The sequence below is a fragment of the Polyodon spathula genome, chromosome 4 (genome assembly GCF_017654505.1).
Source record: "Polyodon spathula isolate WHYD16114869_AA chromosome 4, ASM1765450v1, whole genome shotgun sequence".
Classification (NCBI taxonomy): domain Eukaryota; kingdom Metazoa; phylum Chordata; class Actinopteri; order Acipenseriformes; family Polyodontidae; genus Polyodon; species Polyodon spathula.
The window spans coordinates 48,390,910-48,405,251 of NC_054537.1; the positions used below are offsets into that span (position 1 = coordinate 48,390,910).

A 14,342-nucleotide genomic window follows, 5' to 3' on the forward strand; every position below is an offset into this window, starting at 1 on the left:
GCAACAAATGGAAGAGAATTCTTTATTCTTCCTCACATAAGGATTTGTATCTACGTTGTGAACTTTAAAGAGAGCATTATCTAACCACTGTCTGGGTAATTCCTAGATAAGAATTGGTCATACATTTTACCAGCTTCAATGTCAAAATCTTCAGCTTTAAAGCAAATACATTTAAGTCGCAAAAATTGACTATAGGGGAGTCCCCTTTTTAATGGTACAAAATGAAAACAGGAGGCATGTAGAATACTATTTTTGTCAGTTGGTTTGGTATAGAGGGTGGTGTACAAGGATCCCTCATCGAGGCATACAGTGGTATTGAGAAAGCTAACCTTATGTTTAACATATTCCAAACTAAAATTGATAGACAAAATCAAACCATTCAATTTTTAAGTTCTATTTCTGTGCAAGACCAGAAAAAATGCTGTCAATATATCGTTTCCACATAATGATGTTCTCTATGAAAGGATTATGTCCAAATACATTGTTATGTTCCAGGAATCACATAAAGAGATTGGCATAATCGGTACAAATGAAGCTCCCATAGCTGTACCCTGAATTTGTAAATAAAACTCTCTCGAAAAGAAAGTAGTTTTTAGTGAGGACCATTTGTGCCATCTCAAGTAAAAATACAGTAAGTGTCTGGATGTCATTTCTGTTACCAAGATCAAATTTAAGAGCATTGAGGCCATCACTATGTGGAATATTGGTATATAGACTAACAACATCAAGTGTAGCAAGCATTATATTTTCATTAGGTAATCTTACATTTGATAATTGACTTAAGTCACCCTTTTCCCTAAGATATGAAAGCAATTCAATAGCCAAGGTCTCAGAAAGGAATCAATGCATAAATAATGCCTCAATACTAAAAAATGTTCAACTTACATGAAGCTGTTCTTCAGTTCAGGTACCTTGTGCAGAAAAGTGAACCTGGTTTGTGAACTGTTTGTAAAACATGTAAAAGAATAAAAGTGCAGCTAACTTTTTTTATTTTTTAAGGAGCGCAGGTATTTTTGTACGTTTCAGTATAAGTTACAGTTAGTGTGTGTTAGTGAAAAATACAAAACATTACAACATCTAGTTGTCTAGTGTTAATGCTGATCGCAGTGTAACTTTTTCACAGTGAGTTTATAAAGTTTCCTTGCTTGCTTAGAGAAAAGAGCCCCAACTGTGATTTGCTGAAATAAGTTGCTGAAAGTATCAGACTGCATCCAGTTTGATTTCTTCACCTTTTCAATCAAACTGGAGACTAGTTGCTATTGTGGTTACTGTGGCTGACAGCAAATATTTTTCTTGATTTGAACTTTATTTGCTTTACTAAAATTTAAATAGATGGATTGAATGCATAGGACAATGAGGAAGCAGACTTAGTCTGCATTAACAGACAACATTCAGAGGGCATGCACTAGAACAGTGATTTTTTATCAAGTAGAGAAAAGGTCAAATACATATTTTGTGACAGATTGATTTGGAACAGTGATTAAACATAATTTGAAAGATAACATTCAAGGTCCTTTACCAAAGATTAAGGCCCTTGTATTGACCAGTCAGGTTAAAGGAAATTTCCAGCCTGTTTTCTAAATTGAATTGGTATCACTGAAGTCTTGTCTATACATACTGTAGCATCAGAAAATATCTAGTTATGAGAAAAAATGAATGGTGTAATAGTTACTAGCCACTGATGGATAAGTTAAAGGATTGTCCTTTCCCATGCATATTTTTGAGAAAGACAATGTCCAAGTTAGTTTTAAGGTACCAGAGTGCAAAGCCTCTGAGCCTTAAAGCACATAACCTGTAGTACATTGAGCCCAAGGGCAGTGTAGCTCCTGTCCAATAAGAAATAGGACGATTCCACTAGGGCTTATTTAATTTAGGCAGAGCAGCTGTCCAATATAATTGAGTTTCGGTGAGCGTATCCTCAGCTGGTTTGAAAACAGGGTCCCAGAGGCGAGGGGGGAGGACCTTTTATCATAGGAAAAATCCAGTACACAATTCACATAGCCCTATTTTTCATTGGCTCATTAGGGCATCAGCTCAGACACTGTATTGATTTGCTAATCCACAGCTTGAGGAAGTAAAGTTGCTAAATTTCACTTGCCACACGGTTGGGCTTTGTTACAAAATTTAGTCCATACTGGTTTACAGTTTTGTCAAATGCTTTAGACCAGGGGTTTTCAAACAGTGCTACGCATACCACTAGGGGTATTTCTAAGGGTCATAGGGAGTACGCATGATGACTCAAATCAAGAATAAAAATGAAAATAATGACCTTGAGTTGATTTTTTAACAGAATTATATATTATCTCTAAACCACTGTGCATAAATATTTATACGTCGTGGGCCACAAAGATAAATCCACACCCAAGTGCATTATTTGTTTGGAGGAGCTCTCCAGTGATTGTATGAAACCATCATCATTAAAGTAACCTAGAAACAAAGCATGTAAGATTAGTCAGAAAACCTACTGAATGCTTTGAAAGACAGCTGGAAAGTTTCAAACCGCAGGAGGTTCTCACTCGTACCATGAAATAATGCAAGAATAAAACAGGTACCACTGAACACTGTTTCAACTCATTGTATTTTACATAAGAGGCATTGGCATCATTAAAACTGAGCCCAGAAATGAATGATGTTTTAATCTCTGTTGTAAAGATTGTGAATTTCATTTCATTCTATTTTGCCAGATTATTGCAGAGATCCCAAATGGAATGCAAAACTTGCATACTCGGCAGACGTATTTTATTAACTAAATAGACTCAACACAAGCATGCAGGACCAGAGACTAATGCATAGATCTCTGACAAAATCAAAGGGTTCATGGCAAAAGCAAAATGGTAGAATGATTGACTGAGAATGGGAATAGCAGCGATGTTCACCTGCCTAACTGACTTCAATGTTGAAGACATCAACACACAGACATCAACACAACCCATTATGACGATGAAGTCCAGCCGGCTCTGACTCTGAATTACCAATATTACCGGAAGAGGCCAGTTACCAGATAAATGGATAACTGGATGGTTTCTTAGAGGCAACTTCTTATAAGTCATAATAATCTTACTATTGTAGATTCCGGGGATATTTTATGTATAACTGTTATCGGAAAGGCAATGATTAGAGAATGTTGGTTAATAATCCAATGGCCTTTTACCACTGTGCAGTTTAGGCTGCCCTTTTGTTATCTATTTTGCAAATTTCAAATATAAAATATAAACTTTTTAAAATATAAACATAAATAAATCAATCCACTTGAACTGATGTATGGCAGGTTTTACAGATCCTGATAAGCACTAATTTTGAACTACCTAATGCTATTGTATGTAACGTGCTATTCAGGATCTGTGAAATTTGACGATAAGCACATATATTTTGAACTTTTACATAATCTGAATGGTGGACATCTCATAATCTGCAGCCATCTCACAGAGCTTGTTGCTCAGTTCAATATGTACATCAGTGAAATGGAAAAGTCTCTAAAAATCGATTGGGACTGGATCAGTGATCCATTTGCAAATGTTATCAACAAGGAAATGGTGCACAGTCTAAATGTTAATGAAGAGGACAAACTGATTGAACTGAGTGTAACAATGACAGTTTTTTTTTTTTTTTTTATGTCAGAAATATCAGAGCTGTGGATTAAACTTCTCCAGTTTTTTGTTGGGTTTCTCAACTGAATACCCTGCTTACTGGGAAAGTAATGAAAGTCCTGCTACTGTTTGCAACTACATATTTATGTGAGTCTGGATTTTCTGCCTTGGCTGCTATTAAAACAATTCAGTTGTTTATTCAGTGCAAACTATGTACAGTATTTGTATGTATGCAGTTCATTTTGTATTTGTAATAACTGCAATGTTTCAGTTATAGCAAGTCCCTTTGGATAATTTTATGCTGGCTTTAGTGGATAACTGTTAGTTATTATAGTTTTATAAAATGGGTATTTTAAGTACTCTTTCCTGATTGGTCAAAACAGGTCACATGGGGGTGTTGATATTACAGCATATCACCATGGGTCGGCACTTTCAAAAACAGGCAAATCACTGGCAGATCACACTAGAATTTAAAAACAAAAACAGCAGACATATTGGAATTTATCACAATAAACATGACCGACGAGATTTATGTAAATGTTGAACTTTTGGGAAACCGAAGTGTTCATGAGATATGGAATGAATCTGAATCGGACACCAATGATTAATTTAAGTAGTGAAAAAAGCAAAAGTACATATTCAAATAAATTCAAAACTCGCCATTCTGATCGCTCTGTTCCTTCTCCCTGAACTATGGAATTTCCCGCTGTCTGTTCTTCTGCCTGCCTGCCACTGGACCCACCCCCTTCATAGCTGTGTGATCTGATGCTGAACATTTATAAATTCATCTCAACAATTCCTGCCATACCTTTTAAATGTGCCCTGCATAGTTTTAAATTGTTTCTCAACACAGGCCCAGTAGTTCTCCAAGTTGCCAAGCAGTAAATTGCAAAGTCAGTGATAAGTAACTGCGTATTCCATGCAAATAACGTCTTTCTCGCCACTGTGAAGCTGTAGCATAAATCTGGTAAGGATACCTCATGTTACTACCCCGGATAACAAAGGATGATTTAAAAAAAACACACTCTCACCTGATACTATTGCAGGTCTTATGAGGAAAGGTCTGCATGATTTAAAGGCAGTCTTATTTGTGCTGCTTGATTTAAAGGCAGACTCATTTGTGCTGTCATGATGAAAATGGGCAGTAATATTTTACTTTAAAATATAATGAATAAACCAAGAATTACAAGAAGTGTAATGAATCAAAACTGCACTTTCAATGGCAATGATCAATTCAACATCTGAAATTATTTTTTAATTAATGCATTTTTTTTTTTTTTTTTTATGTTTAAGTACTAGTGCAGAAGTGGAAGGATATTTAATAAAAAATACATTCATTAAAACATGTTTTTACGGGTTCTTTTTGTAATGTTGGTTGATCCATTTTATAAGTGCAATAAGGCAATTCAGGGTGTGGGATATACTCTAATAGTATAGCCCTGGGTGTCGATATTAGAGTATCCCACGCCCTGTCGTGCCTTATTGCTTACTTATATTGAGTTTAATGCTTTTGATGTTGTAATTGTTTTAAATAAGTTATTCTGAGATGGGAAGTAAATGGTAAAGTGGTAAGAATTCAGTGCAAAGCATTTTCGGTTATTTATAATAACTTTGGCAAATAGAATACGTATCAAATACGTTTCTGAAGAGATTCCCAAATACTGTCTTTGAGTCCAAAGACTTGTAATTAAAAGTTTTAAGATTTACTGTTTGGTATTCTGATCTAAACTGTTGTGATAAAAATTATATATTAAATAAACTTAATATCAGATTATTCGGCCTTTTGTTGCAACTGTGGTATCCTTCAGTAGAGCAGAAATTGTAAAGGGGTACTAGAGTTGAAACCTTCAGACAGAAGGGGTACAGCTTTAAAAAAAAAAAAAAGGTTGAAAGCCCCATGCTGTAAACTTTTCATTTTTCAGTTACCTGGGCCTAATTGTTCTTGTCATACAAAAGCAAATCACCACTACAGCTGGATTTTGAAGAAAATTGACTGTCAAGAAATTACACAGAATAATACATGCACTGTGCTTTCCTGCAACCATGTTGTTTCTTGCTAATTGTATTCCTTTCAGAAAGTTAATCAGCAACACAGGGTCCTAAATAGCTGGAATACAGAAAGATCACAATGAGGTAGCATTCTGTTTAATGCTGTAAAGTCTTATTTCATGTTTTGTGTCACTCGGTATCCATGTTCATTTCCCCTTGAAATGAGCTGCAAGTGTTACAGTTCTATTTTATATCTATAGGCAGTTAATGTAAAGTTTCATTAGTATTTATAACATCATCAATATTTTCTGTTTTTTATCTTTGATATATTAGTTATGGTTAGATATTTTACGTACAACACTGGTCTGCCACTCACACCTCTGTGAATCTCCTTTTATCTAAACTTCCCTCTTTTCCAAACAGATGTGTGCCCCATCAGCATTTTCTACTGTACGTTAGTCTTGATCTACAGTAGTTTTAGGAATGTAACACGTTCCCTTTTACATATTTATGGAGAATGTCTCCATGTTATTTACAGATTGCATGTTGTACTCAATGTTCTGTATATAGTAGCCTATATAGTATAGTATAGCATGGTGTTTTGATAGGGTAGAACAGGTGTGCAAAATACAAGGGATGTAACCCAAAATTGCTTATCAATGCTCATGAAACACAGGCTCCATGTTATAGTATCAATATTACAGTACATCACCTGTAGTCATTTCACAAATTAATTGAGAGGGCCTTACTTGTGGATTGGACCTTTTTTTAGCACAACTGTTTATTTGAACTAAATGGCATAGCCCAGTGGTAAGCAACCATGGCTCTTCCAATCCATCTCACTGCAGGACTTTGTTCTAACCAGTCCCTTAATTATATACTTGACCTGCAACAGGTTTGATTCAATAATTACGGGCCTGGTTGGAACAAAGTATTGCAGTGGAATTAATTGGAAGACCCAATGTTACCTACCTCTGGCATAGACTTCAGAATAACTGACTGCATTTTTTACTGGTTTATTTTGTCATTACATCTAAATAATGAATAAATAGTCATCATTTCAAACTATCACATTATTTTAGTATGTCTTTCTTCACTGCTGTGCTATACTTTATGCTTTTGTCAAACTATTGATTTCAAAAGATCCACAACTTCATGAATGTACTATTTTATAATAAAGGGAAATTATTGCTGACATAATCAAAGGTGGCTGCTGATAACATGGAATAATCACAAATACATAAGATTGCTTATTTGAAAAGAGCTCAAAAGGCAGCTTTCTGGGAGCCATGACAGCCAAAATGCAATCACTGTGTCTCCTATGAGTCATGCTTACATAACTCATCCATGATTTTCATAGCTAGGAAATCATACAGGCAAAGGATTTCCTATTACTATGAAACATTAGAAATTTTTCATAACAAAGAAAAACACAACAAATAACATTACATTCAGACAGGGTAAGACTTACTTATGTGGTTACACACATAAAGCAAAACCAATGCAAATGTATGCAACATAGTCATCATAAAGTCTTGCATCCAGACTTTCTCTTGACCTTGTGTGGATTTACAGTAGTCTAATGAAACCAAATACATATACATAAATGACTTCAGCTCCAGTGTACAGGCAATTAAGTGTTAAAGTAAAACCTTGCATGGTAAAGAGTTTTCATAAAGACCTAATTAGAAGGAGGACAGAAGAAAAAGTGTGTGTCATACTACATCTGTTTAAAACATTTACTTGCACCCGGCCAGACCTTGGTCGGCAAAGGAAGGCACTTTCTTTTATGTCTCTTAACAACCACAAGAAGTAGAAACATTCTTTTGAATCTCTTATCAGTGAGATTCACCCATCATCTTACTCCATGAAGATGACCCCTTGCATTCCCAATTCAAGCACCCCACCCAGCTTCTCAGATTTGTCTGTTGTAGAAAAAAAAAAAACATTCCAAAGAATAAAAAAGTTAAAGTTAAAGTTAAAAGTTCTAATATGAAAATGATACTACAAAATGTCTACATTACTGAAAGTGCTCAGACTAATTGAATTACACATTGCCCAGATTGAGCTGTGCTCAGAGTAGTGATAACAAATTAAGCTTGGAGTGTATCTCCAAATGTCTGCCTTATCAATGGCTTTCAGTTCACTCAACCTAGACCCCAGGAACTCAGGGCCTCAGAGCCTCCTTTTCCCATATGTAAACACTGCAAAAAAAGAAAAGGCAGCCAAAGGCCGGCCTAGATTTAAGCCACCATGCAATCCAGGACCAGGGTCGACCTTTACATATATATGAATGCAAAGCAAGCTTAGGGCTGCCTTTTCCTATCACATGAGTAATTTGGTAAGGTTAATAGAAAGGTGAATGCTCTGCTGGACAAGACGGCAGTCGATCAATATTGAATGGTAATTATTTCTACATCATACAACTTTAATTATAGAAATATTAAATAAAACATAATCTAGCGGGTTAACATTCAGGTTGTTTCGGTCACATAATATACGAGCTGCAGTGTATTCATAATTATGCTTAATTTGTCACAATTACCGTTTCTTCCTGTTATTTAGTAACTTAGATAACTAATGCAGGATTGTGGATAACTATAAAAACTGCAGGATTGTGGGTTTATTGTTTTCAGGTGGCTGGGGTTGATTAGTTGATTAGGTTGATTAACGATCAATCAGCGCACAGCCACCTGACATAAATAGGCCTCTGCTTAGCTGATTATATATATATATATATATATATATATATATATATATATATATAATATATATTTATATATATGTGTCACGTGCCATGAAAAAGTATTTGCTGATGCCCCTTTTTCTGCATTTTCTGCATTTTTGCATATTTCTGACACTGAATGTTATCAGATCTTCAACCAAAATCTAATATTAGATAAAAGGGACCCTGAGTGAACAAATAACACAAAATTTTGATACTTATTTCATTTATTAAAGAAAGTTATGCAACACCCAATGCCCATGTGTGAAAAAGTAATCACCCCCTTAGACTCAATAGCCTGATCTGCCGCTCCCTTCCCGATCCCAGAGCCAGAGAGGGAGGAGGAGCTGCCGTCGCTCCCAGAGCCACATACGGTCTCGTCTCTCGTCCGCTAGCACTTCCTCGACGGCATGCGGTAATGCACTTTTAGCCTTGGAGCTCCTAGTAAGTCCACGGCCACACCGTTTGAACTCTGCTTCGGTACAAGCAGGGGTCTCGTTACCTCTCCCCAGAATCTCCCTCGGGCGGCGCCGGAGGGTCTACGGGGGTCTCTCCCTCACTCCTCGACGGGAGCCAGGCCGCCGCCACCAGAGAGGAGTGCCTGAGCTGCCGTCGCTCCGGACACTTTTGGGTTCCGTCCGCCACCAGAGACGTCCGCTAGTACGCCGTCCTCCGTCCCCTAGACGTCCGGAGGTCTCGGCTCCACTCTCGCCGCCTCCAGACGGCGCCTTGCGAGGGCCACCAAGTCTCGCCTCACTACCCTGCTAAATCGCGGATCCGGCGCCTCTCCTCCTCCGTCCTACCGTGGATCCGGTCCTGCCACCAAGGTCGCCGCGGTATCCTCGTCCTACGAGCAGGGACGCGCCGCCGTCTCCGCCCTTCCGCCACCAGACGGTACCGCGCCGTCGCCGCGGTCCTGCCACCAGAGTCCTCGAAAAAGGCCGTTGTGCTGCCGCCGTCGCCGTGCTAGGGTCTCGGGTCTCTCCCTTCCTCCTCCTTGGGTCCCCTCCCTTCAGGTGGTCTCTGTCTACTCCCCAACTCCCCCTCAACAAGCGTCTTCGGGCTCTCCGACATCACCCCCGCCGTCACCACCACCCACGCATGAACATCCCCCAGGTCCGGAGCATATTGGACTCCTTGGGGGAGGGGGTGGGGGGGGGGGAAGTGGGAGTTGGCCCGGATTGTTGGCCGTGTGTCTCCGTTTTTTTTGGTCATGAGGCATTGTGGCAGAGCCAGAACGCGGTGATAGCGGCCGCCGATCTGCAGAGAAGCCCCCGAAGTGGATTGGTCCGCAGTCGTCCGTCCTCTGTCCACCAGAGGGATTAGTTGATTAACGATCAATCAGCGCCCCAGCCACCAGAGGGAGCCGGGCCGCCTCCTCCGCCACCAGAGGGAGCCGGGCCAGAACTCTCGAGGATCATTCAGGTGCTTTTGGGCAAACTTGAGACGAGCATTCATGTTCTTCTTAGTGAGCAGTGGTTTCCGCCTTACTACTCTGCCATGAATCCTATTTTTGCCCAGTGTCTTTCTGATGGTGGAGTCATGAACACTGACCTTAGCCGAGGTGAGAGAGGCCTGCAGGTCCCTGGAAATTGTTCTGTGGTTCTTTCTGACTTCCTGGACGATTTTACGCATTGCTTTTGGAGAGATTTTGGCAGGATGGCCACTCCTGGGAAGATTCACTACTGTGCCACACTTACTCCATTTGGACAATATGGCTCTGACTGTGGTTTGGTGGACCCTCAGAGCCTTTGTAACCCTTTCCAGACTGACAGGCATCAACAACCTTTTTTCCCAGAGGTCTTCAGGAATTTCTTTTAATCATGATATGATGTGCCTCTATAACCTGTGTGTTGACAATTTCACTCTGATGGTAAGGGCCAACTTTAGTTAGATTTATATTGGGCAGGGCTGGACCAAATCAGGCCTGATTGTTAACCAAAGTAATCAAACAACTGACCCTAATTATCCCTTTAGTTGGGTTGAGTTAACTGGGGGGGGGGGTCAATAACTTTTTCAGACCTGAAGATTGCATGTTTGATTACCTTGCACACCAAACAAATGAAAGAAGCACCACACTTTGGTGTCATTTTTTTCTCTCAGACTCCCTCTATATACTACTACAGCCCACAAAAAGATGTGACCAAATTGAATGTGAAAAATTGGCAAAAATGCAGAAAATCAAACAGGGCAAATACTTTTTCACGGCACTGTGTGTGTGTCTGTGTGTGTTTATATATATATATATATGTTTTTTAAATATATGCCATAAAATTCCTACTGTGCTGCACTGAACAAAAATATATTAATAACAAGTATCTGCTACAAATCATGGATTACTGTATGACCCAATAACTCTTCCATTCTGAGTGCAAGCTATCGTTAAAAAAAAAAAAAAAAAAAAACCCCAAAACAATTCAACACTGTAACTGGGTCTTGATTCTGGGTGTGTGCATTCGCTGCTGAGTGACAGGCAGGAGATCAAGACGGGCTGAAGTTGAAACTCCGGCACAGGCACGCAGGACTTATTAACAAACAGAAAGCAAAAGTAAATAGAAATGGTCATGTGACGTTACCAATGATGGTAACGCACAGAGGACTGCTAAAAACTATCAAAATAAAGGTGCCGTAACAAGGCGTGCGCTACTCCCTAGACATGGAGGTCCCGCTTTATACATCTCGCTCACTATACATTAGTGGGATTTACAATCCCTGAACTAATCTTCTGTGTTCAGTCACAACCAATCAAGATTACGCAGCCAGGTCTCCATGTTGGGGTAGCGTGGATGATCTTTAGCCTGTTGTCTGTGGCTTTGCAGCAGCCCCGAAGTGAACAAACAGGGCCTCTTTATACCTGACGCCATGCTGGAACACACCTACCTGCTGATTATCCCCAGCTGGCGATCACAGACAGCAGGCAGGCTATCCCAGGAGCATCAGGTACTTCATTAAATTAATTACAACAATGTACACACTTATTTACAATATATACACACAAAACCCACTCTTCATGTGCAGAGCTCCTGCCCTGCTACAAACACATTTTAGGCCTGCTTGTCAGTCACATATGTGAACGTGCAAAGGTGCCTTAAACTGCAAATGCGAACGGGGTTACAAACCTAAATATGCAGCAGCCCTGGGGCCAGCACTGTAGTGTAAACGGGGTCCTAATGATCTACTCTTATAACAAGACAACACAAGAGCAAATCTTCAGTGTCACACCTGAACACTGAAATGAAATAAAGAGCTAGCATGGGCATTTCATTTCAGATTATCTAAATAGGTGCTATAGTTAAGAAAGGTTTAGATAATATTACACAACCACAAAACTGAAGAGTAAAGCAAGGTTCTGTTTACAGTTGTCAAAAGTATCTGTATAACCCCTTATCCGACCCCTCCCATCATAGGTCCTCCTGACAGATAAGTGAGTGTGACGGTTTTATGAACTAGATCATGATGCTGAAACACAAAATATGAAATACCAATATACCAGAAATAGTTTTGTATAAAATGTAGTTTATAAATAACATGCAAATTACAAAAAAGGGCATACTGAAATTTAACTTACAGTACTAGAAAACATTCACATATAGTTCTGTATGTGTTATATTTAAGAGCTGTTTCAAGCAGTAAGAAAATACATTGAAACAAAAACAGCAACTACAGCTTGTAACACCAAACCTACAGTAATGAAAAAAAAAACTTTTAAAAGACTATTATGCTTCCAATATAAATCACAAGTGCACTTTTGATACGGTGTTAAGTTAACAAATAATAATTTTAAAAAAATCTTTCAAATGGTTCTTCAACTGGTAAAACCTACATAATAAAGCAACAAGCACAAATATCAGTAGGCTAGTTACTGACACGTCATTTCCAGAGCTTCCCGTCTGTTTTTAACCAGCAATGTAGTGCTGATGTAACAACAAATACAGTTGGGAAAACGTGTGTGTCAGTTATGTGTAGTATTTTATAATATAATCAATCTGCCACTTATCGGCAGCTAAGTGAGTGATGGATTAATGAGAGATGGATAAACAGTTTACCTAGAGATTGTGCATTGATTGACTATTGAGCTATTTTCGAGTTTTATGTAAATATTTTTTTTCTGGGCTTTCACTTTTTATATACTGTACAGAATTATTGTTTTTGGTTACTTTCTAAAATTGTGCATTTGTTCACAGTATGTATAATAACTTGACAGAACTTGCACATTTGTACCTTCTTTCCTTTGTTATTTTCCACAACTAAATCCTTATGGTCACAGTCATATCCTTCTCAAGTTTTTGTGTGTTTAGGCATTTTTTTACATTTTGCTGACATTTTGTTTCAAATTCCACGAGTGTGTTAATCAACCATATCCAACTGTAAGTGAGAAAGAATAATGCTCCATATTAAATTGTAATCTTGTTTTAAATTGTGTAAGCGTGTTACAGTCCTCCAGTAGAAATGTAGAAATGTGCTGCCACTCAGTAGTTGCGGTCGGTTTAAAGTATTCAGACTGAATCAGTGCAAGATACAAGTCAGGAAGGAGGGACATTGACCAGCTGCACTGAGAAAGCATTTTTATTTGTTTTGTAGGTTACTGTATTAGTTTTTTTTCACAGGGAAAGAGGTCAAATCAACGTGAATTGAGTAAACATTTTCCAGTGTTTATTGGATATACACCGATTTTTTTTTTTTTTTTTTGGCATTTTATCTCTTTTTACCGGTTAAAAACCGAAAATCAGATGCCCTTTTTATAAAGAATCCCAAAGCATTGACTTCACTACAGCCACTTTCAACTCTTTAACTCAGGCTTTGTGCATTATGTTTGCTGGAGCACGTCTTTAATTAAAAATAGCCTTAAGTATTCCTAGAAGGTGTATTTGGAGTCGGTGTGAATGGCACACTGTATTTATTATCATAAAAAGCTTAATTGTATGCACATATTGAATTAATAACCTTTTCATCTTTATCTGTAAGTTGTGAACAATTTTGTCTTTTATTTCAGTGTCACAAAAACTACATTCCAGTGTGTGGATCAAATGGCGACACCTACCAAAATGAATGTTATCTTAGACAAGCATCCTGCAAACATCAGAAACATATATCAGTGTTATCAGAAGGTCCATGTTACCCTGGTAAGTATCATTTTGTAGAGGCATGGAAATTACAGCTATTACCAGCACTGGTCTATTATAACACTATTTTATATATTTTATGTAAAAACTATATCCCTTTTCACACTGGCAAGGTCTACCTCGGTTAGAACCTACACTGACAGGGCCCGGTGTCTTGCGGGTCAGGTACATGATTTCACACTGCTTTTGATAAAGCAGGGTTGACCTGGGTGACAGACGCAAGTACACAATATGCATATCAATGCCCTGGGAGCAGCTTGTTACTGACGCTTCCATCCAAGTGTCTCTGGATTGAACCGTCGGCCCAAATGCTGATTAAAGCAAATGTTTCTTCATCCCTGCTGCGAACTGGCTCATGGTCTGTCTCAAGCAACAAAAATATGGCTAAAGAGAATAACCAGAAATGTTCCTTGCGGATGTGAAACTTTCACTGCAGGAGTGGCTGTTTGTTATTGGGTCGGCTCACGAACCCTGAGGTAGGTCACTGGGACCCAGTTAGCCAGGTCCCGGGTCCAGACCCGGGTGGGAGTGCCAATGTGAAAGGGGCTTTGATGACCCACAACATGGGATTCTAAAGTTGTAAAAGTGTAGTGTGGTGATATGTCATAAAAGCAAAGCTAGTGGGGGTTAAGCATAGTGACAGCGTGGTGTAGCACACAGATATATGGTAAAACACACTAAAACCATTGTAAACTACGTAAACAGTTGTTACAGTATACATACAGATTGTGCAGATTCTTCCTAGTGTTGCTATTACCTAGAGTTACTCAGCTCTACAGTAGGGCAGTGTTTCCCAGCCCTGTTCCATGGCGGCACACCGTGTCTGCTGGTTTCCGTTCCAACATAGCGCTCAATTGCTTAATTGAACCATATCAACAAACGAAGCTCTTGAAAATAACGGGAAAATGCCCAGTTAAT

At 38.8% G+C, this 14,342-nt stretch overlaps 1 protein-coding gene across 1 annotated transcript in view; it reads left to right on the top strand.

Annotated features, from left to right (window-relative positions):
- The window catches only part of tmeff1a (transmembrane protein with EGF-like and two follistatin-like domains 1a), a 110,913-nt gene that overhangs the window by 62,374 nt on the left and 34,197 nt on the right, over nucleotides 1-14,342 (top strand). Inside the window, exon 3 of the mRNA XM_041248034.1 lies at nucleotides 13,295-13,424. Coding sequence (XP_041103968.1) covers nucleotides 13,295-13,424 — 130 coding nt within the window. The remainder of the gene's footprint in view (nucleotides 1-13,294; nucleotides 13,425-14,342) is intronic.